General features: G+C 38.5%; 1 protein-coding gene across 1 annotated transcript in view; it reads left to right on the top strand.

Moving 5' to 3' along the window:
• Positions 1-23,627, top strand: part of adcy1b (adenylate cyclase 1b) — a 550,524-nt gene that overhangs the window by 463,659 nt on the left and 63,238 nt on the right. The window contains exons 16-18 of the mRNA XM_065272926.2: positions 15,872-16,018; positions 16,103-16,201; positions 16,281-16,395. Of these exons, the coding sequence (XP_065128998.1) occupies positions 15,872-16,018; positions 16,103-16,201; positions 16,281-16,395 (361 nt within the window). The remainder of the gene's footprint in view (positions 1-15,871; positions 16,019-16,102; positions 16,202-16,280; positions 16,396-23,627) is intronic.

Raw genomic sequence — 23,627 nt, 5'->3', positions numbered from 1 at the left:
CTTATTTGTTTAGAATGTGCGTAGCTGGCTTGCCACTACTTTTTCTAATATTTTCAAGGTGTGTTTTTTTAATCAGCGGTTAACTGCTAGTTTAAAAGCTGTTGAAACGTTTCCTAATTCTAGCGATGAGTTAAATATATTTAGTACCGGGGCTGACACTACAGGGAATTACCTTAAGTAATTTTGTGGGAACGGGGTCTAATATACAGGACGATGATTTGGATGATGTTACTAATTTAGTCTAATCATCTATTGTAGTAGCTTTAAATAAATCAAGATGTTTGTATGGTAATCTAGTGGTAAATGAACTAATGGGTAGAGTGGTGGCTTCTTGCGTAGCTACAATGTTTTCCCTAATAGCCGTAATTTTATTAGTAAAGAAGTTCATGAAATCATTACTATTGTGTTGGAGTTTAATTTTGGTTTCTGTTTGTTCTTTGTTTCTAGTCAGTTTCGCAACTGTGCTAAAGAGGAAACGAGGGTTATTATGATTCTCATTTATAAGCTTGCTGAGATAGGTAGATCTGGCCGTTGTTATTGCCTGTTTGTAGCATTTAACACTCTCTTTCCATGCTGCACACCATACCTCTAACTTTGTGCTTCTATAATTTCTTTCCATTTTTCTAGCTACCTTTTTAAGGGCTGCGGTATGATGGTCATACCATGGAGCTGGCGGTTTTTCTTTGATTCTCTTTTTTAATGGGAGCAACGGCATCCAATGTGTTAGAACAGACATTGTTCAGGTTTTCTATTACAATATCTAGATCTTCACGGTTATCTTCCACATGTTTCATTTGGGACAGGTCTGGAAGAGTGCTAATTAAGCTATCTTTAGTGGTGGAAATTATTGTTCTGGCTAGTTGGTAGCATGTTGTGGATCGAGTGATCCTATCTAGAAGTACCGTGTATGAGACAAGGCAATGTTCAGAAACTGCATCGCTCTGAGGTGATATTTCGATGTCATTAATATTCAGCTTGAGTGACAGAATTAAGTCTATTAAATAATGTGTATTTACGGGTATGTGTGGGCCCTGTCACGTTTTGTCTAATACCGAGAGAATTTAGAACATCCATAAACACTAGTCCTAATGCATCTTTTGTGTTATCAATGTGGATATTAAAGTCACCAACGATAAGGGCTTTATCTATGGTGACTACTAGCCTCGACAGGGAATGTGCAATCTCTTTAAGAAAGGACGAAAGAAAGCTTTGAAAGAAAGCAAGAAATCTTGTTACGATCTGTTATTTCCATATTTAACAACAGTATTTCAAATGAATTAAATTTTATTTCAAATTTTTGGTTTACTTTGAATATTTATTGTAGATCGTAGCTACATCACCCCCTCTCCCTTTTAAGCAAGGTTTGTAGTTTTAATAATAGTCTTTTGGAGGTGATTCATTTAAATTAATGTAATTGTCTGCTTTGAGGCAGGTTTCTGTTACGCAGAGCCCATCTAATTTTTGGTATGTTATTATCTCATTGAGAATGGGTTCTTTATTGGTATGTGATCTAATGTTAAAGGTGCTCTCCGTAAGTTGAGACATTTCTAACCGTTACTGACACCAGTGGCCGTTATAGAAACTGCAGCCAGTCTCATGCTCGTTCTCGGTGGGCACACTCGTACGAGCACGACCACAACAACCATAGTTGCCGTAGCAACCACAGACAGCTCATTGAGATTCACCAGCATGTTTACAAATGTAAGAAAAGTTACAGTACTTTAAGGTTATTGTTTGACAGACCATATTTTAGCTAAATGTTGCAGTGCTACTTTATATTTTAAACAGAAGTCTGATTCTTATAGTTTTGTTACACGAGACTGTAAAACACACTCCCGACACTTACAATCTTAATGCACTCGTGCTCTGAATTAAGATAATTCATATAAGAAAGTAACTTTTGAAACGGTCCTGTGCTACATGCTATCGTTAGCATTACACCACAAAATAAATGCTATCGTTAGCATTACACCACAAAAACAATAACATAATATATTACAGATGCCCTGTAACTATGTCTTACCTTTCGGTAGTAAAAAGGAAACCTGCTCAAGGTCTGTTTTCATACCAGCGCTGACTGGAGCTCCCTCCAAGAATCAAATACCAATCCGATGTTTACTCTTGTCTTTTCCCCGATGCCGGTCACGCACTATTTTGGCCTCACTAGATAAGGATTTTTTTAAACTTAGGAGGAGTTTCCGTGAGTGTCTGGATTGTGCTGGAAGTTGGTCGCTTCTTTCCGTCTACAGAGTCCATTTGAAACATTCTAGCGATTGCCGCTGTTTACTAATGACTACCGTACGCGTCAATATGGAATGCCCAGGTAGACAAGGACGCCCATGACGTCACATTTTGAATTTCGCGCCAATTCGGACCCGACTTCTCCACACAGAAAAGAGCCTACAGGCTGATAGAGACAACCGTGGAGGACACTCAAGGTGTCATTCTTTCTATTACATTATGGTTGCCTCATAAATATACAAATGAAAACTCTATCTTAAAGATTTTTTTAAGTGATAACTTACATTCAGCCCCTTTAAGAAAGCTGAATTTTAACATTTGAGTTTCATCTGTTAATGTATTTGATAGGTTTATTCAATTTACCTTAACAACAATTAAGACACATCAGACCATGAATAAAGGTTTAAAACTCGCGAGGGAAAGAACCAGAGAGATTTCTTCTCAAGAAATGCTCAAGCTGTCTCTCTCTGTTTCTTTGTCTGCAATCTCATTTTATTAGATGGGTTGACACCCAATAAAAGATAAGTGCAAGACATCATACGTCATGAATGTAACACACACATACACACACACACACACACACACACACACATCTAAAAGCATCTTTAAACTAGACTATAGAAAACTGTGTTCTAAATAGATAAGCAAAACTTTCTACCACCTCAAACTAAGAAGGGTGGGGGGGTGTTAAAACTTAGCACATACTCTTTTTATGTTGCTATAAGGAAGAAGCAAAGTATTGGTTATAAAGAAACATATCCATAAATGGTAATAAAATAATTTTCTCCAACAGTATTGTTTTCTAATTTTATATTAATAAGATTTATACAAGACAATGTAAACTGTGCTCTGTATTTGTTTGTTCAAGGAACAGCCACAGTCAAAATGTGTTGATACTCTGGTAAAGTAAACTCTATGTGTATATGTGTTCTTAATTAATACAAAATTAAGTCTGCACACTGAAAAATACTGCTCCATACAAATATTTATTTAATTAAAAGGCAACGTTTCGACCCTCAGGTCTTCATCAGGCACAATCTCAATGGCCGCGTCCGAAAACTCTAAATTGCTGCCTTCTGAGGCAGCTTTCCAAGGCAGGAAGGCATCAAGGCATGTCCAAATTCAATGTTTGGTTTACTTCCTGTCTCCTGAGATACCTATGCATGGGCGTACAATAAGAATGTGATTGGTCGAGCCCGGTCGAGTTCGAAAAAATAAAATGGCGGCCAAGGACGCGACTGGAGCACCAATTTAGTGTAAATAAAGTTAGATGTTCACTTTTTACACCTTTTAATTGCATTTCTAGCGAGAAATTAGTATTGTAGTTTTCAAATATGTGATTAGTTATCACAAAGGCGCTCTCTGTTTATATTTCAAACACGCTGCCTTTGAAGTGCGTCCGAAAGTCTTTCTCTGAGCTGCCTTCATGCCTCCGAAGTCATTTCCTCATGAGGCAGCGAGGCAACGAGTCACTGCCTTGAGTTTTCGGACACAGGGATAAAGTGAGGAACACCTATAAATACATAACAGGTGCTCACCTTAATTAGACATGCTCACTAAAAAGTCATGTGACAGAAAACATCATGTGACAGAAACAAATCATGTGACACATACACTCAAAGTAGATATCATATCACATGAAAACAACTAACAAACATTTAAAAATTATTACAGAAATGGCTTTATATCAAAATCTTCATTCAACTTTTCTATGCCGATGTACTGTAACATACTGACATTATGACCCATTTGCTAAAATTAGATGCTATAGGACTACGCATATCACCGGTCCTAATGTTGCTGCGATGTTCACAAATACGATTGTCTGGATGTTTTACCCACGTATGCAAGACCACACGGGCAGCGAATTAAATAAATAACATGGGTAGAAGCACAGGTGATAGTGCCCCGTATCGGAATATCGCGACCAGTGCGTGGATGACTAAAAGATTTAAATTTGAGGCGGGTCTGCATTGCGCGCGCCTGTCTCGCGAAGTACAATACTTTAAATAAAACATACTTAAGTAAAAGTAAAAGTACAGATTTTAAAAACTACTCAAAAAAGTAAAAGTACTCAAAATAATTACTTAATTACAGTAACGTGAGTAAATGTAATTCGTTACTTTCCACCTCTGGTAGAAGCACAGGTGATAGTGCCCCGTATCGGGATATCGCGACCTGTGCGTGGATGACTAAAATATTTACATTTGTGTGTGAAAGCGCACTGGGCACAATTGCCACACCTATAGTTACCTGGAGGGAGAGATGGAATACCTTTAATGTGTGCAGGATATTCAGATTTTACCAACCAATCACAGAGGTTATTTTGACGTTTAAAAACGAACTAAAAAGTTTGCAAGAGACAATGCTGATTACCAACAAGGCAAGATCTATTTTTGGAAGGACGGAAAACCGGAATCTAATATGTTCCATCGGAATTGGGCGGCTACTGCTGTTTGTCGCACACGCCAACTACATGGTGATAGATCCCTGGCCTCTTCTACCTAATGTGATTCTGACTCAGATTCACTTTTTTGGCCCGTACCCAGCCCGACAGTCAACTTATAGATAGAAGATTAAACCGACCAAGAAGAGGTGCAGAAGGGGCAAGAGAAAAACACTCCTCTCTACCTCCACGGATGACAAGGAGCAACCAGGGGATACGCTAATGAATTTTTCTGATAAGTCTCTTTCTAGCTCTTGCATTTCTGCTTTGATAAGGGTCTTTATTTTGTTCCCACCACCAGGGGCGCCGTTAGGGGGGGTGCAGAGTATGCAAGGCATATGGGCCCATGAGTACGCTAGGGGGCCCCACCGTCATCACTTTTCCGTTTTTTTGTTGTACACGTTTAATTATTAACACTATAGTAAAATGTAAAGTAAATGAATATAAAACTACTGTAAATGACTTTGTGATAAGTAAAATTAAGACACTTTTTAAAACAGCGTGCAACCATGACCTAGTAGATGCAATTACATATTTGGCGGTTCTGGTGGTTTTTAATTTGATTGTGCTGGTATGGATATGGGTGGGTAGGCAACATTTTGGTTTGGGATCAGTTTGGTGGGTTTGCTATGCAATCTTTTTAAGTTACCACAAACAGTCGACAGCCCTGTTTGGCATTTCAAGGTAAGATCTCACATGCCACTAAAAACGCTCATGCTGATCCATAAACTGTATGTTTCATTATTAATTAAAAATATTTGTGTTAAAACAAAAGGACAGCAATGGCTTTATTTAAGGAAATATTAGGATAGCGACTGCTGACAACTAGGCTATTGCATTTCTAAGACGGACAATTACTTAATAGGCGGAGTTAAAAATATTATTTTCTGCAATTGTGGACTCTTTAATAAATAAACATGAAATAGGAGAATTGTCTTAGCCATTGTAATTGAGTTAAATTTTAAATGACTAAGAGATGGTTTTAATGTGACAACGCATCATTTTCAAAGTGAAAGTGATTCATTTTTATTTAGGTTTGCAACGGAGGTTTAGCCCTTAGTGCAGCTATTATAAACGCTATATCAGATTGTTTTTAACATGTATCCAAATAGAGAACGTCTGTTCTATATTTATGTTTAAGTATTGTTGTGTTTAAATGTTGTTGTAATGTTGTTTCTGTTTTGTTTCAATTTAATTTGATTATTTAGACTGTAATTGTAAACGCTATATTGGGCGTTGTAATGGATTGAAGGCTAATATGACGGTACAAATGGAGTGAATCATAAGACATAATTTTCGAGTTTAATTTAAGTTTTGTTTGCTTCAAATGTTTGCTTAAAATAAATTTCGTTTAATATAATTAGTCTCTTAATTTTAATCAATGTTTTGTTGATAAGTGTTGTGAATATTAAAGAAAAAGAACATTAAAAAGAACCGTGCATCATTACGTAACAAATATACTGCAATATGCTATCAAATGCCAAAACATGCAGTATTATATTTGTAATGATATAGTTGTTGTTGGATGTGCAACATCATATTATGGAGTACATCACTTTTATCGCTTTTCATAAAACCTTCAGTGCATAGAAATTAAATGTGCATTCCCATCAGCAGCACATTTGATTGCGGCATGCTTTTGACTGAAAATCAACGTCATATTTAAATTGTGCTTTTTGCAATTTCTGTGTCACTGCAAGGGCATGGGTGGGCGAGGCACATACTTTAAAAAAAATCAACGTTATATTAATTTTTAAAACTTTTGCCGGCCATGCTTTTTGTCATGAGCGGAGGACGCGTGTGGGGGTTGCGGAGAACAACGACATAAAGAGAATATAAGTTATTTGGTGTTTTCTGATAAATAAAATCAGTTTGTAAGAACATTTTTAAATGGACTAAATGGACTATAAGATCATCAATATGAATTGAATTGAACTCTGAAAAATGAACTATTATAGGCTAAACATAAATGTACACATTTCGCTTCTAAAACCACACAGAAAACTCGACTGCCGCGACTTTCAAAGCCCTTCCATAGATTTCCATAGATTCAGAAATGCATCTCCATGCATCATTCTTCTTTTAGTGATCTCTTTTAAATCAGTTACGTGAATGTTTTCTGCCATTCCAGATTAAAATGGTATTCGTTTTTCGAATAGCCTAAATCTTTTTTTTTTTTTTTTTTGCTTCATGCATTTATTTTTAGGTGCAAATGCGACTTATAAAATTTAATAAACGAACTCAGCTGAGTAATTTTCTATAGCTACACATTATGGTATGAAAATCAAACAATCATCTAAAGAAAGGGGCCCAAAATTCTGTCTCGCATACCCCCCTTGAAACACTTCATTGCGCCCCTGCCCACCACTGAGGCTAATGATTTTGATACTATCATTGACTTTAAAAAAAAATTTTGAACCTTGAGACTTCGCAAATTCTTTTGGCGCGAATGAACAGTCGCTTCCTTCTAACGATGTATTACCTGCTACTACACAGGACAGCATCACTATTGACCAGTCCACCACTCGTCTCCCCTTTAAAAGAAAGTCCACTTTTATTCCACCCAAGAATAGGAATTCATCCCTAGATACCTATTGTAGACTTGTGGAATGTGATGTAAAGACTGCTCTTAAGAACAAAAGGCAGTACAAGGTTTACAATAACTTGTCGAAAAAGGAGAGGGATGCTTTACCTGATCTTGGCAAAGATAATACGGTGATAGTGCGTCCTGAAGATAAGGGTGGAGCGATTGTACTTCAGCGTGCTTCGGATTATGAACAAGAGATTCGTAGACAATTGAATGACCATACTTTTTACCAATCTTTACCTGCTGATCCTACAAATAAATTTAAAATCTGCATTGACTCCAAGTTGTTATCCCATTTTGAGAATGGGGAGTTTAGCAAAAATGAATATAATTTCCTTAAGGTAGACTTTCCAATAATACCCATTATATATACTCTGCCTAAGGTTCATAAAGGATTAGACACCCCTTTAAAAGATCGTCCAATAGTGAGTGGCATTGGTAGTCTTACTGAAAACATCTCCTCTTATGTGGATAAAACCTTAAAACCTTAAAAACATAAAACCTTTTGTACCTATGTTATCTTCCTATGTCAGAGACTCTATGGATTTTATTGAATCACTATTTTGTGTTGATTTTGCTATAGATGATGTGCTCTTGGCTACCTTTGATGTTCAGAGTTTATATACCAATATTCCTCACATTGAAGGTTTAGGTGCTTTAGAACATTTTTTTTACAAAAAGGCATATAGATGAAAAACCTAGTACAGCATGTTTATTGGAACATTGTCTTAACTAAATTGGAACATTGTCTTAACTAAAATTAGGGAACATTGTCTTAACTAATAACTTTTCGTTTTCAGGACGATTTTTATTTACAAATCAAAGGTACTGCAATGGGTAGTAAAATGGCACCAAACTATGCTTGTTTGTATATGGGAATTTTTTTTTAATGATTTTATTTTGAATGAGTCAAATTCGTTTTTTCCTAAGATTTTGTTCTAAAAATGGTATATTGATGACATTTTTATGATTACCAAGGCTACACCTGCAGAGATGTTGTTATTTCTAAATTATCTTAATTCAAGGAATGAGCATGTGAATTTCACTATGGAATATGACTCTGACTGTTAGCATTAGTTTTCTTGATGTCAGAGTATACAAATGTGACGGCAAACTCCATACCGATCTATATCGTAAACCTACGGATCGAAATACCATTTTGAGAGGGGATAGTTTCCATCCTAGACCTTTAGTTAAGAGTTTGCCTATTAGTCAGTTTAAACGTGTGCGTAGAGTGTGCAGCACAGATGAATCGTATACTTACCAAGCTAATCAGTTAACTAAAAGATTTCTGAATCGTGGTTACCGTATGGAATGGATAGAAAATGCCAAACAGAAGTTCAATGATACATCTCAAATGCAGTGTTTACTAAATAAAAGTAATAATAAAACGCAAGCCTTCAATGCTCCCATTTGCACGACGAAGTACTCATCTTTGGGTGCAGAGTTTCGTAGAATTTAAAAAAACACTGGCATATTATTTCTAGTGATCCTAGTCTGTCTGGCGTTTTTAAAAACAGTCCTAAATTAGTTTTTAAACGTCAAAATAACCTCCGTGATTGGTTGGTAAAATCTGAATATCCTGCACGCATTAAAGGCATTCCATCTCTCCCTCCAGGTAACTATAGGTGTGGCAATTGTGCCCAGTGCGCTTTCACACACAAATGTAAATATTTTAGTCATCCACGCACAGGTCGCGATATCCCGATAGGTTAGGTTAGGTTAGGTTAGGTTACTTTATTGTCCCCGAAGGGCAATTATTTGTACAGCCAGCAGATAAGAAAAAACACATAGTCACAACACACAACAATACAACCTAATACACACACATAATAAAATAAAAATACCTTAAAACAGATCTGACAAAGTGTTTAAAATCGAGACAGAAGTCGGAATGAACGAATTTCTTAATCTGTTTGACCTGCATCTGGGCATGGAGTACCTACGGCCTGAGGGAAGTAGCTTAAACTGGCAACACAAAGGATGACTAGGATCGGCTGCAATAAATTGGGCCTTCTTTGCTACTCGTTTGGAGTAAGTGAGAGAGAGAGAGGGAAAGTTAGTGCCTGCAATTTTACTACATGTCCTCACAATACTCTCTAGTCGTTTTTTGTTTTTTGTGGGCAGGGAACCAAACCAACAGATAAAACAAAAGGTTAAAACAGACTCAATAAAACAAAAGTAAAACATTCTCATCAAGGTATGGTCAATGTTAAAATTCCTCAATCTACGAAGAAAATACATGCGTTGCTGAGCTTTGGAGCAAATAGCGTCAGTGTGTGACTCAAAACTTAGCTTGCTGTCAATTATTGTGCCAAGGTACTTGTAATCTTTAACTATCTCAATCGGTTGACCATCAATAATAGTGTAGGGTAGAGAGGGGCTCTGTTTCCTAAAATCGATAATTAATTCTTTTGTTTTAGAGACATTAATGTTTAAAAAGGAACGCTTGCACCAATTATTAAAATCACTCACTATTGGTCCATGGTCAATCACACTTCTATTTAAAAGAGACACAATAACCGAATCGTCTGCAAATTTTAAGATCTGTCTACCATCATATTGTGAGCGGCATTCATTGGTGTATAAAACAAAAAGAAGAGGAGAAAGGACACATCCTTGGGGAGAGCCGGTAGAAGATAAAAGATTGCCAGATAAGGCACCATTGACTTTAACCCTTTGAGATCGAGACGTTAAAAAATCAACTAACCAGGCTATTAACCCTGGGTTGATATTGTGATTTTTTAAAAGTCTATCAGCTAAAATGTGGGGTTGAATGCAATTAAAAGCTGACGAGAAGTCAATAAATAATAATCGCACAAATTGATTTGACCCTTCCAAGTGATTAAAAACTGTATTGAGCAGACTGCCCGTCGCATCCTCCACTCCCCTACCTGCCCTATAGGCGAATTGTAAAGGGTCCAATTGAGACTGTGTTAATGCTACAATCTCTTGTTTAATAATTTTTTCGAAAGATTTCATAATAAGTGAAGTAAGAGCCACTGGCCTAAAATCATCCAATGATTTGGGTCCTTTGGTTTTCGGGACAGGCACAATCACTGACTCTTTCCAGAGACGAGGGACCCGATGTAATTGCAGTGACTTATTAAATATAAAAGCAAATATATCCGACAATGGCTCCGCGCAGCTTTTAATAAGACGACCTCCAATATTATCTGGTCCAGGACTCTTCCTTTCCTGTACCCCCCTAAGAATTTTGTGAACCCTGTCCTTGCCTATAATGATAGACACGTTTTGTTCTGAGCATGGTTCCTTAAACACAGATAATTCTTTGGTGAAATCGTAAACATTGAAGCGGTTATAAAAAGTATTTAATACATCAGCGAGCTCAGAATCTGTCTTACCGTCAAAGGAGAGTTTTTTTTTATAATTAGTTTGTAAACCTATCATAGATTTAACTCCGTTCCACGCGGGGCGAGACTGGCCACTGCTCAGTAGAGATTCAACTCTATCCTTATATTTAAGTTTGGCTAATTTAAGCTCCATCTTAACTTGCTTCTGCAGATCATTATACACTAAAACATCCCCCTGCATAAAGCTAATATTCCTCTGGTTGATAATATTTTTAACAGATTTTGAAACCCATGGTTTATTATTGGGAAAAATAGAAATGGCCTTTTTCGGAATTATTTCATTTTCACAAAAACTTATATAAGCAGAAACAGTGTCAACAAGTTCATCCAAATCTGAACACTCTTCCTTAAATACATCCCAGTCTGTGCATGAGTAACAGTCTATTAGCTCCTGGGTAGCTTCATCAGACCAAACCGGAACCAAACGTCGTTCTGGTTTTGTTCTCCTTAGGACAGCTTTGTAGACCGGAACCAAATAAACAACGTTATGGTCAGACAGACCAAGGGGAGCCCTACTAAATGACCTATAGGCTCCTTTAACGGTACCATAACAGAGGTCTAAACATTTCATATGTCTTGTTGGACAGGTGACATATTGAGAAAAGCTACTTAGCGACCTACCTAACTTACACTGATTAAAGTCGCCCATTATAAAGTTCGGCGCGTCAGGGGCGATACTTTGCAACCGTTGCACAGTTTTTACAATTGTCTTTGATGCAATATCAGTGTTCGCCTTCGGATGAATGTATACGAGTGTGACAAATATCTGTGGAAATTCTCTCGGCAAGTAGTGAGGACGGAGAGAGACAGACATGAGTTCAATGTCAGGGGCACACACCGTTTCTCTGACCATAACGGTGTTGCACCAGCTGTTATTGACATACAAACACAGACCACCACCAAGAGATTTTCCTGTTGCTGCCGGGTCCCTGTCAAGTCGCAACGGTACTCCAAAACCATCGATTTCCAAATCGGGTTGTAGATCATGCTCGTTAAGCCACGTCTCAGTGAGTGCAATAAGACATGTGTCCCTATAGTCCGATACAAATTTGACGTTCGCTTGGAGTTCATCCACCTTACTCCGGAGGGATTGTACATTGGCGAGGATTATTGAAGGCAAAGGGATCCTCCGATGGCCCTGTCTTTTGAGCCTCCGACGAACCCCGCCTCGACTGCCTCTTTTCCGCGCCCTTGTTGGCCTCGTTCCCTGGTCTCCATTGGAAGGACCATGCCCAATGATCTCCGCCGGGAAGATTCCAGCTGGGTCCACGATTCCTCCTCCAGTATCCCGGAGTAACAATAGGAACTCCCGATTGTAACGGAGGTGGGACTCAAAACAGGGCACCCGCATAAAATGGCCAAAAAGAGTCAGAATGAGCAGAACACCGGTCAGTCTGAGGTAGGTCATAGTTCTCTGTTATCCGGACGAGGTAGTAAAAGTAACAGTGGGTAACTATATTGGTAATCACACACAAACGTTAGGAACAAACAGACAAACACGACGTGCACCTGCTGCTGCGTGTCGCCATAGAACAGCGCCACCGGTAAACAACAAATACGGGGCACTATCACCTGTGCTTCTACCAGAGGTGGAAAGTAACGAATTACATTTACTCACGTTACTGTAATTAAGTAATAATTTTGTGTACTTTTACTTTTTTGAGTAGTTTTTAAAATCTGTACTTTTACTTTTACTTAAGTATGTTTTATTTAAAGTATTGTACTTCGTGAGACAGGCGCGCGCAATGCAGACCCGCCTCAGTTCAAATCTTATGAAATAAACCCCTGGCCATAAGCGACCACTTTCCACTGACGCGAAGCGAGTGTTTCTTTCATATGAAAGGTAGGATTCATGCTCTTGGGTACGAAACGACCGGGTTTTTACCGTTCATTTGCACGACGCGTTTTTAATAACATGCGCATTATCTTCCGAGGTCTAACAGCTTCGCGTCAAGTCAAACACAACTTCAGAACATCCTCGAGAATGCGCAGGTCATTAGACATTGCAGCAAAGAGAGAGAGAGTGAAAGAAGAATAAAGGTCTGACATCATGTACCCAGGTCAGGGGAAGCTAGAAGACAATAAACGTGTCAAAAGTATATAGCTATGGCACTCGTCTCATTATATGCTCATTTAAACTATATATAGTTTAATAAAATAATGTATATTATCAGCAATAGCCTACATCAATTGCAAACTTACTATAGTGATTGTATTTACCAGCTGCTGACCACCTTCAAAAGTGCATAACTCAAATGTAAAAATCATTAAACAATTCCATAAATGTTTCTTAGTTTAAAAAAGCTTTTTATTTTATTAACTTTTTTATTGCACTTTAATTGTAAAGATGTTCCTACAATTAAAAACAACTAGTTTGAGATTTATATTCCCTTGTCGTTTTTGAACTATACTAGAATCCTCCTCCTCTCCCCGCTTAAAAAAACAGTAACTTTTAGTAAAGTTAAAATGATTTACTTTTTACTTTTACTTGAGTAGATTTTTAGACCAGTAACTTTACTTTTAATTAAGTAAAATATTATAAAAGTAACTTTACTTTTACTTGAGTACAATATTTTATAATTTTTTCAACCTCTGGCTTCTACCCATGTTATTTATTTAATTCGCTGCCCGTGTGGTCTTGCATACATGGGTAAAACATCCAGACAATTACGTAATCGTATTTGTGAACATCAAAGCAACATTAGGACCGGTGATATGCGTAGTCCCATAGCATCTCATTTTAGGCAAATGGGTCATAATGTCAGTGTGTTACAGTACATCGACATAGAAAAGCTAACGAAACCATCAAGAGGTGGAGACTGAGAAGAAATTATTACAGAGAGAATGTTTTTGGATTTATTCTTTAAATACTTTGTCACCATTAGGGTTGAATAAGGATTTTGATATAAATTATTTTAAAATGTTTGTTATTTGTTTTAATGTTATATGATATGTACTTTGAGTGTATCTGTCACATGTTTTGTTTCTGTCACATGATGTGTTTCTGTCACATGACTTTTTATTGAGCATGTCTAATTAAGGTGAACACCTGTTATGTATTTAAAGGTGTTCCTCACTTATTGAGATTGTGCCTGATGAAGACCTGAGGGTAAAAACGTTGCCTTTTGATTAAATAAATATTTGTATGGAGCAGTATTTTTCAGTGTGCGGACTTCATTTTGTATTAATTGATTGCATATCCAGTTGTCCTGCCCCTGGCCCAAATTTGGGTTTATGTGATGTGCACACCATTTCTGTGTGTTCTATATATGTGTTCTTGACATGCCAAGACAGCAGTCAGACAAAACTTATGCTTAGCATTAGTCAGCACTTTAAGTTTGGATCTAATGTCGACTATGGTGGCTGGTGCCTCTGTTTCCACGCTTCTGAGAATAAAATCACCAATAACCAGGGCACTTTAACTCTTTAACCGCCATTTTGAGCAAAAAGTAGAGATAATTCCATTTTTGTGACGGACTTTTCATAGAGATCCCATTCAGAGCGATCTTTAAAACAGACACGGACATGCAGCCGCTTGCCATAGGGCAATACTTCCGGGTTTAAAAAGTTGCAGAAGGGCGCCACCTGGTGGATAATAGCAGTATTGCGGAAAGACGGAAAATCTCATTGGCGGAGAAGCGTTTTCTCTTAATTGACGAGATATCTTGAGATATCCGGCGTCTGCCGGATACGACTATGCCACCTGACAGTCACCCAGTTAGTCTGCTGCCTTGACTCTGATGTCGGGAACTGAGCCATGTGTATTACCTGTAACACTTGGCGCACCGAAACAGTGTTTGTAACATTAGCATTGGCTTTCTTACTATCCTCAACTAGCGTTCGGATCCGCGCTTCTAGTTCTGCAACCTTCTCCGTCAGCGTTACTACTTCCTTACACTTACTGCATGTAAAACCCTCTTTGTTGACATGGGGGGGGGGCTAAACTATACTTGTGGCATGAAATGCAGGTTACAATTATAAGCGGAGTCTTATCGCTATCATGCTGGGCAATGGCGTCTCCGTTCACCCGAATGTGATCCGTGAAGCGCTGTGCCGCACAATGGATCTACGAAGGCCAGGTAGCAGCCCTGCCACAGCTTCCCCCTCTGTTAAGGACAGGTGTGAAAAACATGCATTGGATAAATATGCCATTAGTTCGACAAGGAAGGCAGATTTACAGTAAACAAAAGTAAACCGACAGTAAGCAAGCAGGCAGGCTATATGCCAGCAGGCTATATGCTAACAATGGGTGTTTACTGGTAATAAATCGTTTTGCTTAGTAATACTATTAAATAATGTCAAGAAAGTGCCCTGCCACAGCTTCCCCCTCTGTTGAGGACAGGTCTGAAAAACATGCATCGGATAAATATGCCATTAGTTCGACAAGGAAGGCAGATTTACAGTAAACAAAAGTAAACCGACAATAAGCAAGCAGGCAGGCTATATGCTAACAATAGGCGTTTACTGGTAATAAATCGTTTTGCTTAGTAATACTATAAAATAATGTCAAGAAAGTATTCTAGTGATAAACTAATATGTTATATTATATAAATAGGAACGGAATAGTATGAAAAGAGGATTTAGACGATAAACTCCACGGAGCTCCGAGCTTAGGTCATGCAGCAGCATTGAAGAGAGGAACTGACGTCAGACCAGGGCCATCCTGATAATATTATATAAATATATATTTGCATATTTTATTAGGTTCTTTGATAATGTTCCAATACATAGGCCTACGTAGCAACATACCTTGCATGAACCTCATGTCAAAAGCGGCAAGCAGCTCGCACTGCCAGCCACAACAACAAAACAGAGAAATAAAAGTAAAGATTGATGACGAGGTGCGGAAAATTAAGCTCGGGAATTTACATAATAAAAAAGAAGGTCAATCTAATGAAGCGGTATTTATAGTTCTTCTATACTGATGAGTACAAACGATTCTTTGTAATTGTTGAAAATTTTTATAATTATTTTATCTTGTTTTAATAAGACCATGCTGGTTTCTTTGGTTCATAACCATTTGACTTTGGAATTTTACATGGCAACAATAGATAAAAAATAGCTAAAGTAGAGCGGCAGGCAAAATGATTTTTTAAAAGCGGGACCTGCAGGTTGAAAATAAAACCCCTACCTCTGCATCACTACTACAGGCATATTTATTTATATAAAACAACTACATGAAAACAGTGTTCATACTCTGTTTATATGATTCCCATATCACAGGATCTTTATTACCAGTCCTATGCCCAGGTGGGGGTGCTGTTTGGATCCATTCCAAACTTTAATGATTTTTACATTGAGCTGGATGGCAACAACATGGGCGTAGAGTGTCTAAGACTCCTGAATGAAATAATTGCCGACTTTGATGAGGTCTGTTTAATACTTTTCCAATTATAAAATATTCCCCCAAAGCAACTGAGGTATGACTGACATATTCAAACAACTGTTTCGCAGCTCATGGACAAAGAGTGCTACAAAGATATCGAGAAGATCAAAACCATTGGCAGTACATACATGGCAGCAGTTGGATTGGTGCCCACCATCGGATCCAAGGTCATATAAATTGGTAAAAAAATAAATTGGTAATAAATTGGTAAAAAGACTTGTAAATTTGATTGTTAATTTTTTATAGGCAAAGAAATCTACTGCAGCCCATTTGAGCACAATAGCAGATTATGCTATTGAGATGTTTGACATCCTTGATGAAATCAACTATCAGTCCTATAATGATTTTGTGCTGAGAGTAGGTAAGTTCTGGAAACATTCAGTATAATTTTGCATTTGGTCACAATGTAATTAATAGGTTTGCTTGTCAATTGAGTCACGTCCAGGTTATGCTCAGTTTTTGGTTTGGCTGTCATAGAAACCATAAGTATATGTGGCACTGCTCAGACAGATCAGCCTATGACATCCAAGTATCGCAAAAGCATTTTGAAAACAGTGCCTTCGTGATTTGATACCGTAAGCCAAATACATGTGCAGTCCCACATGTAGAAGTAATAGTTTGCATGTAGAAGTGTGTGGAGGTAGTAGGCCCTGTCGTCTAGCATGCTGCTGTGTTGTGGCTTCTATCAAGGGGATAGGGATTAGATTTATAATGATTTATAATGTTATAATGATTACACTTAATGTAGTTTTACACATTAAGTCACAGTTAATGAAATCAAGCAAACAGGTGATATGAATGCAAAGCTGTACATATAGCTATATTTTATTAATCTGTACACTACATTTAATCTATTATTTCACTTATAGATAAATAAAAGCCATCCCTATACTGCCCCCTACCCAATATATGCCTTTATACTAAATAAACACTTGTTAGGCATTTTATTTCCACTTCTCAAACATTTTCTTCATTTAAAAATAAATTTGCTTCTCAATGTGATATGCTCAACTATCACAACAAAGCACAACGCTTTAAATAATCTATATTGAAACATCATGAAAGCAATTTGACATGCATGACAAATTCATCAAAGGTTATCCTGTAACAGCACCAGACAAAATCATAAGCCTTAAAATACTGTAAGTGTGAGTTGCAATGAGACCAAAGATAAATCACACTGCTTTGTTCACAACACGGCAAAATTAGATATTATAATACAACGCAATATTATAAAATACAACATTTTACCTTACAATGACCTTGCGGAGTGACAGCTCCTACTGAACTAAAAAGAAGTCTAAAAAAAAGAATTTTGCGTGTGAAGTTTTTCCTCAAATGCAAGCTGAATGAGCTGAAGAATGAAAGGATAAGGATTTACTATAAAAAAAAGTTTCAATTTAATATGTGTTTTGTTATTATGTTTATGTAATACTAAATTGCACTGTTTCTGATATATATTTTAAAGATGCGTTTTTTTTTTAGTTACCATCATAGAGAACAGTAGTACTTTTCCTGTGAGATTAATATTCAATTCCATTTTATTTATATAGCGCTTTTCACAATTGTTAATTGTTTCAAAGCAGCTTTACATTAATAGATGTAGGGGAAAACACAGAATAATCGATAGATAATATAAGAAGAAGAATACAGCAGCTAAGAACAAACCGCACTAAACCGTACTTTGTATTAAATTTGAGAAATCGTATCAAACACAAAGCTCTTGAAATGTTTACAACAGAATTACAACAAATAACTCTACATAGGCTGCCATAAGTTCTATAACTTGCAACAAGTTAATTTACATCACCAAACATTGACTGTTGGGACTGAGTGAGTTACAGTCTGCTATTCCGGATCATAGGATCATTTCCTGAGCTCCTAGTACAAAGGGATGCGTGCACGCGACGCTGAGTTGGTCAGGGACTCTCGGATTCACACAGAGAGTGACTCGCAAATATAGAGCTTCCTGGACTAGGAGAAATTAGCCTTGCTCATGTTATTAACCCACGGATTCATGTAGGCTGGTTTGTTGCAATATTTGACTGGCACAATGTTTTGGGTAGAAGGCTACTGCAAATGTTTAAAATACGAGGACTGCTGCAGTAGTCCAATGGACACATGGTCACACACACGGCTCCTCTTGTTATGACTGAGTCACTCAGACTGACGTGAGTGGGTCACTCACAGGACCCATGCAGGAGTGGGCGGCTCTCTGGGACTCACACACTCACAAGATCTTGTTCTTGCGCTGATGATTGTGGCTGCATTAACCGAAGCCTACATCGTGGATCTTTTAAGTCAATCTGAAACAGGGAACGTTCCTCTCACTTCCACGTCAACAAAGCCAGACATCTTCTAAACGTGGTGTTGATATATTTGTCAGGTAACACTTTACAATAAGGTTTATTAGTAAACATTAGTTAATGTATTTTCTAACATGAACAAACCATGAGCAATACATTTGTTACAGTATTTATTAATCTTTTTTAATGTTAGTTAATATAAATAAATCTTTTAATTGTTTGTTCATGTTAGTTCACAGTGCATTAACTATAGTTAACAAGATTTTAATAAAGTATTAGTAATTGTTAAAATTAACATTAACAAAGATTAAAAAATGCTCTATAAGTGCAGTTCATTAATAGTTCATGTAAACTATTGTAGTTAACTAATGTTAACTAATGAACCTTATTGTAAAGTGTTACCATTTGTCATTATGAAATTAAACTAAAGTTATGTACACCAAACTTTAAAAAATTATGTTATTGATAATGTTACCACGGACATGCATGTTTTTTAGTTCTTCGGATCACAGGAGGTGCCCTTTCCTGCGAGCAGAGAAGTAATAGACTCGTAGCTGCATGCGTGATCTGAGTTGAGTACTTGACATTAGTAAGTTTTTTTTATTCAACAAAACAACACATTACAGCAGCAATGATACAGTTATAAAACAACAGATAAAACTAGATGAGGTTAAAGTTTGTGAACAAACTTTATGTTGGCTTGAGAAAGCCTAGTCTGAGAGTAACAGATGGAGCTGCAGTTGGGGCAGTTGAGTTAGTTGGGGCAGAATTGGGCAGATGGGGCATTTAGGGTAGTTGGGGCATTTAGGGCAGTTGGGGCAGATGGGGCAGTTGGGGCAGATGGGGCATTTAGGGCAGTTGGGGCATTTTGGGCATTTAGGGCAGATGGGGCATTCAGTGCAGATGGGGCAGAATTTGGTATTTGGGGCAGAATTGGGGAGTTGGGGCAGAATTGGGGAGTTGGGGCATTTGGGGCAGAATTGGGGAGTTGGGGCATTCAGGGCAGAATGGGGCATTTGGGGCAGAATTGGGCAGTTGGGGCAGAATTGGGCAGTTGGGGCAAATGGGGCATTTAGGGCCGATGGGGCATTTAGGGCCGATGGGGCATTCAGGGCAGTTGGGGCAGAATGGGGCAGACGGGGCATTTAGGGCAGAATTGGGCATTTGGGGCAGAATTGGGCATTTGGGGCAGAATTGGGCAGTTGGGGCTAATGGGGCATTTAGGGCCGATGGGGCATTCAGGGCAGTTGGGGCAGAATGGGGCAGACGGGCCATTTGGGGCAGAATTGGGCATTTGGGGCAGAATTGGGCATTTGGGGCATTTAGGGCAGATGAGGGCATTAAGGTCGGATGGGGCATTCAGGGCAGATGGGGCATTCAGGGCAGATGGGGCATTTAGGGCAGTTGGAGCAGAATTGGGTGTTTGGGGCAGATGGGCATTTGGGGCAAAATTGGGCAGTTGTGGAATTTGGGGCAGAATGGGGCATTTAGGGCAGTTGGGGCAGAACTGCGTGTTTGGGGCAGACGGGGCATTTTGGGCAGATTTGGGCAGCTGGGGCATTTGGGGCAGAATGGGGCATTTGGGGCAGAATGGGGCATTTGGGGCAGAATGGGGCATTTGGGGCAGAATGGGGCAGAATGGGGCAGTTGGGGCATTTATGTGTGTGTGTGTGTGTGTGTGCGTGTGTGTGCGTGCGTGTGTGTGTGTGTGTGTGCGTGTGCGCATGTCTGTGTTTTTGTGACAGTATGTTATATAACTTTGTGTTTGTGTGTGTAATTGTGTGTCTGTGTGTAGTTGTGTGTCTGTGTGTAGTTGTGTGTGGTTGTGTGTCTGTGTGTGATTGTGTGTGTGCGCATGTTTTTGTTTTTGTGACAGTATGTTATATATAATTTTGTGTTTGTGTGTGTAATTGTGTGTCTGTGTGTAGTTGTGTGTCTGTGTGTAGTTGTATGTGGTTGTGTGTCTGTGTGGTTGTGTGTCTGTGTGTGTGTGTATGTGTGTAGATCTGATTTATCTGAGCTATTGAGTGAGTTTTGTGAGACAGAGATAGACTGAGATAGGTTGAGAGATGATGTAATGTATTTGTATGAATGAGAGTTGACAGTTAGAATTTGAAAATAAACACTCAGCCTAAACATTCTATGAATGTAAGTCTATGGGACTTTTTTGGGACGTTTGATCGGACGGTTTAGGAGAACCGTAAGTCCGATCGCTTAGAAAAGATATAGCAACTCAAGTCAGATCAGACTGAAGGTCTGTAGAAAGTTTGGTGTCTGTAGCTTAAAAGCTCTAGGAGGATTTAGAGTTATAAATTTTAGTCTCAGAAGAAAAAGAAGACGGAATAATAATAATAATAAGTTTAAGTGCAACAACAGTATGTTGGCTTTCTCAAGCCAACATAACTAGATAGGTACATTTCCTGAAGAAAATGTGAAGTGGTGCTTGCCATGGCAAATTTCGGGGACAATATCATCCAAGAATGATTATACACCAAGCCAAAAGTAAAATGATCCAACCCCCATGTTTCTATGATGTTCTGATGTGGAGATATAAGGTTTTGTTTATTCAGTTGCTAGGGTATTGTATTTGGTTGCTAGGGAGAAAATTGGCATCCACTAGTGATTACACTTCAAGTCTCGAGTCAAATGGTCAAACCCCCATGTTTCTACGATGTTTTGATGCGGATATATAAGGCTTTGTTTATTCTGTTGCTAGTGTACTGTATTTGGTTGCTAGGGAAAAAATTGGCATCCACTGGTGATTACACTCCGAGTCACGAGTCAAACGGTCCAACCCCCGTGTCTCTACAATGTTCTGATGCGGAGATATAAGGCTTTGTTTATTTGGTTGCTAGGGTACTGCATTTTGTTGCTAGGGAGAAAATTGGCATCCACTAGTGATTACACTTCAAGTCTCGAGTCAAATGGTCAAACCCCCATGTTTCTACGATGTTTTGATGCGGAGATATAAGGCTTTGTTTATTCCGTTGCTAGGGTACTGTATTTGGTTGCTAGGGAAAAAATTGGCATCCACTGGTGATAACACTCCGGGTCACGAGTCAAACGGTCCAACCCCCGTGTCTCTATGATGTTCTGATGCGGAGATATAAGGCTTTGTTTACTCTGTTGCTAGGGTATTGTATTTGGTTGCTAGGGAAAAAATTGCCATCCACTTGTGATTACACTCTGAGTCACGAGTCAAACGATCCAACCCCCGTGTCTCTATGATGTTTTTAAGCGAAGATATAAGGCTTTGTTTACTCTGTTGCTAGGGTACTGTATTTGGTTGCTAGGGAGAAAATTGCCATCCACTAGTGATTACATGCCCAGTCACGAGTAAAATGGTCCAACCTGATGTGGAGATATAAGGCTTTGTTTACTCTGTTGCTAGGGTACTGTATTTGGTTGCTAGGGAAAAAATTGGCATCCACTAGTGATTACATGCCAAGTCACAAGTAAGACGGTCCAACCCCCGTGTCTCTACAATGTTCTGATGCGGAGATATAAGGCCTTGTTTATTCGGTTGCTAGGGTGCTCAAATTTTGTTGCTAGGGGCGTGGCTTGGGCGTGGCAAATGATGTGCCCAGTGATTACACTCCGAGTCACAAGTAAAACGGTCTAACCCCCGTGTCTCTATGATGTTCTGATGCCGAGATATAACTGTTTGAATTTTATGTTGCTAGGGTGCTCAAAAGTGGTTGCTAGGGGCGTGGCTTAGTAAGTCTTTAAGGATCCTAAGATACTGATTGGATGCCTGAGTAAAATTAGCCCACCCCCATGTCTATATGACACTGTGGTGCAAAGATATCCATCTGGGCATTTTATAATGGCAGTCTATGGGATAGGTTGCTAGGGTGCCCAAAATGGTTGCTAGGGTAACCTTACACCCCATTGTGGGGTACGTCCTGATAGAGTCTAGCACCCTCTTCAAATTTCGTGAGCCACATGTTTCTATGAAATCCTCAATCGGACCTATGACCCGTCAAAGTTTTTGCAATGTTAAGTCTATGGGATTTTCCCCCATTGACTTTTCATTGGGGCATTTTTGGGCATTTTTGGGCATCTCTTACACCCCAGGGGTACAACTTACACCCCAATGTGATGTATGTTCTTACAGAGCCTACCACCCTCTTCAAATGTTGTAACCCACATGTTTCTACAAAATCCTCGAGCGGAGCTATGACTCGTCAAAGTTGGGCGCAATGTTAAGTCAATGGGATTTTTCGGGTGGTTTTTCGCCCCCCTTTCGGAAACCCTGCACCCGAACGCTTGTAAAAGTCATAGCACACCTCTCCTCAATAAGCCGGTCGATTTGAGCCCCCTTTTCCTCTTTTCAGCGTGCGGGACGAGTTAGGTGCCGAAAAAACGTGCAGATGTAAGAATAAAATATAATATCCCTGAGGAATAGTAATAGTGATGCCTTGCATAAATGCAAGCACCACTAATAATAAGTATGAGCAATAATAATAGTGATGCCTTGCATAAATGCAAGCGCCACTAATAATAAGTATGAGCAATAATAATAGTAATGCCTTGCATAAATGCAAGCACCACTAATAATAAGTATGAGCAATAATAATAGTGATGCCTTGCATAAATGCAAGCACCACTAATAATAATAATAATATCCCTGAGCAATAATAATAGTGATGCCTTGCATTAATGCAAGCACCACTAATAATATCCCTGAGGAATAGTAATAGTGATGCCTTGCATAAATGCAAGCACCAAAAATAAGTATGAGCAATAATAATAGTGATGCCTTGCATAAATGCAAGCACCACTAATAATAAGTATGAGCAATAATAATAGTGATGCCTTGCATAAATGCAAGCGCCACTAATAATAAGTATGAGCAATAATAATAGTAATGCCTTGCATAAATGCAAGCACCACTAATAATAAGTATGAGCAATAATAATAGTGATGCCTTGCATAAATGCAAGCACCACTAATAATAATAATAATATCCCTGAGCAATAATAATAGTGATGCCTTGCATTAATGCAAGCACCACTAATAATATCCCTGAGGAATAGTAATAGTGATGCCTTGCATAAATGCAAGCACCAAAAATAAGTATGAGCAATAATAATAGTAATGCCTTGCATAAATGCAAGCACCACTAATAATAAGTATGAGCAATAATAATAGTGATGCCTTGCATAAATGCAAGCACCACTAATAATAATAATAATATCCCTGAGCAATAATAATAGTGATGCCTTGCATTAATGCAAGCACCACTAATAATATCCCTGAGGAATAGTAATAGTGATGCCTTGCA

The sequence above is a fragment of the Paramisgurnus dabryanus genome, chromosome 6, assembly GCF_030506205.2.
Source record: "Paramisgurnus dabryanus chromosome 6, PD_genome_1.1, whole genome shotgun sequence".
Taxonomy (NCBI): domain Eukaryota; kingdom Metazoa; phylum Chordata; class Actinopteri; order Cypriniformes; family Cobitidae; genus Paramisgurnus; species Paramisgurnus dabryanus.
This window is presented reverse-complemented; position numbering and strand designations above follow the sequence as displayed.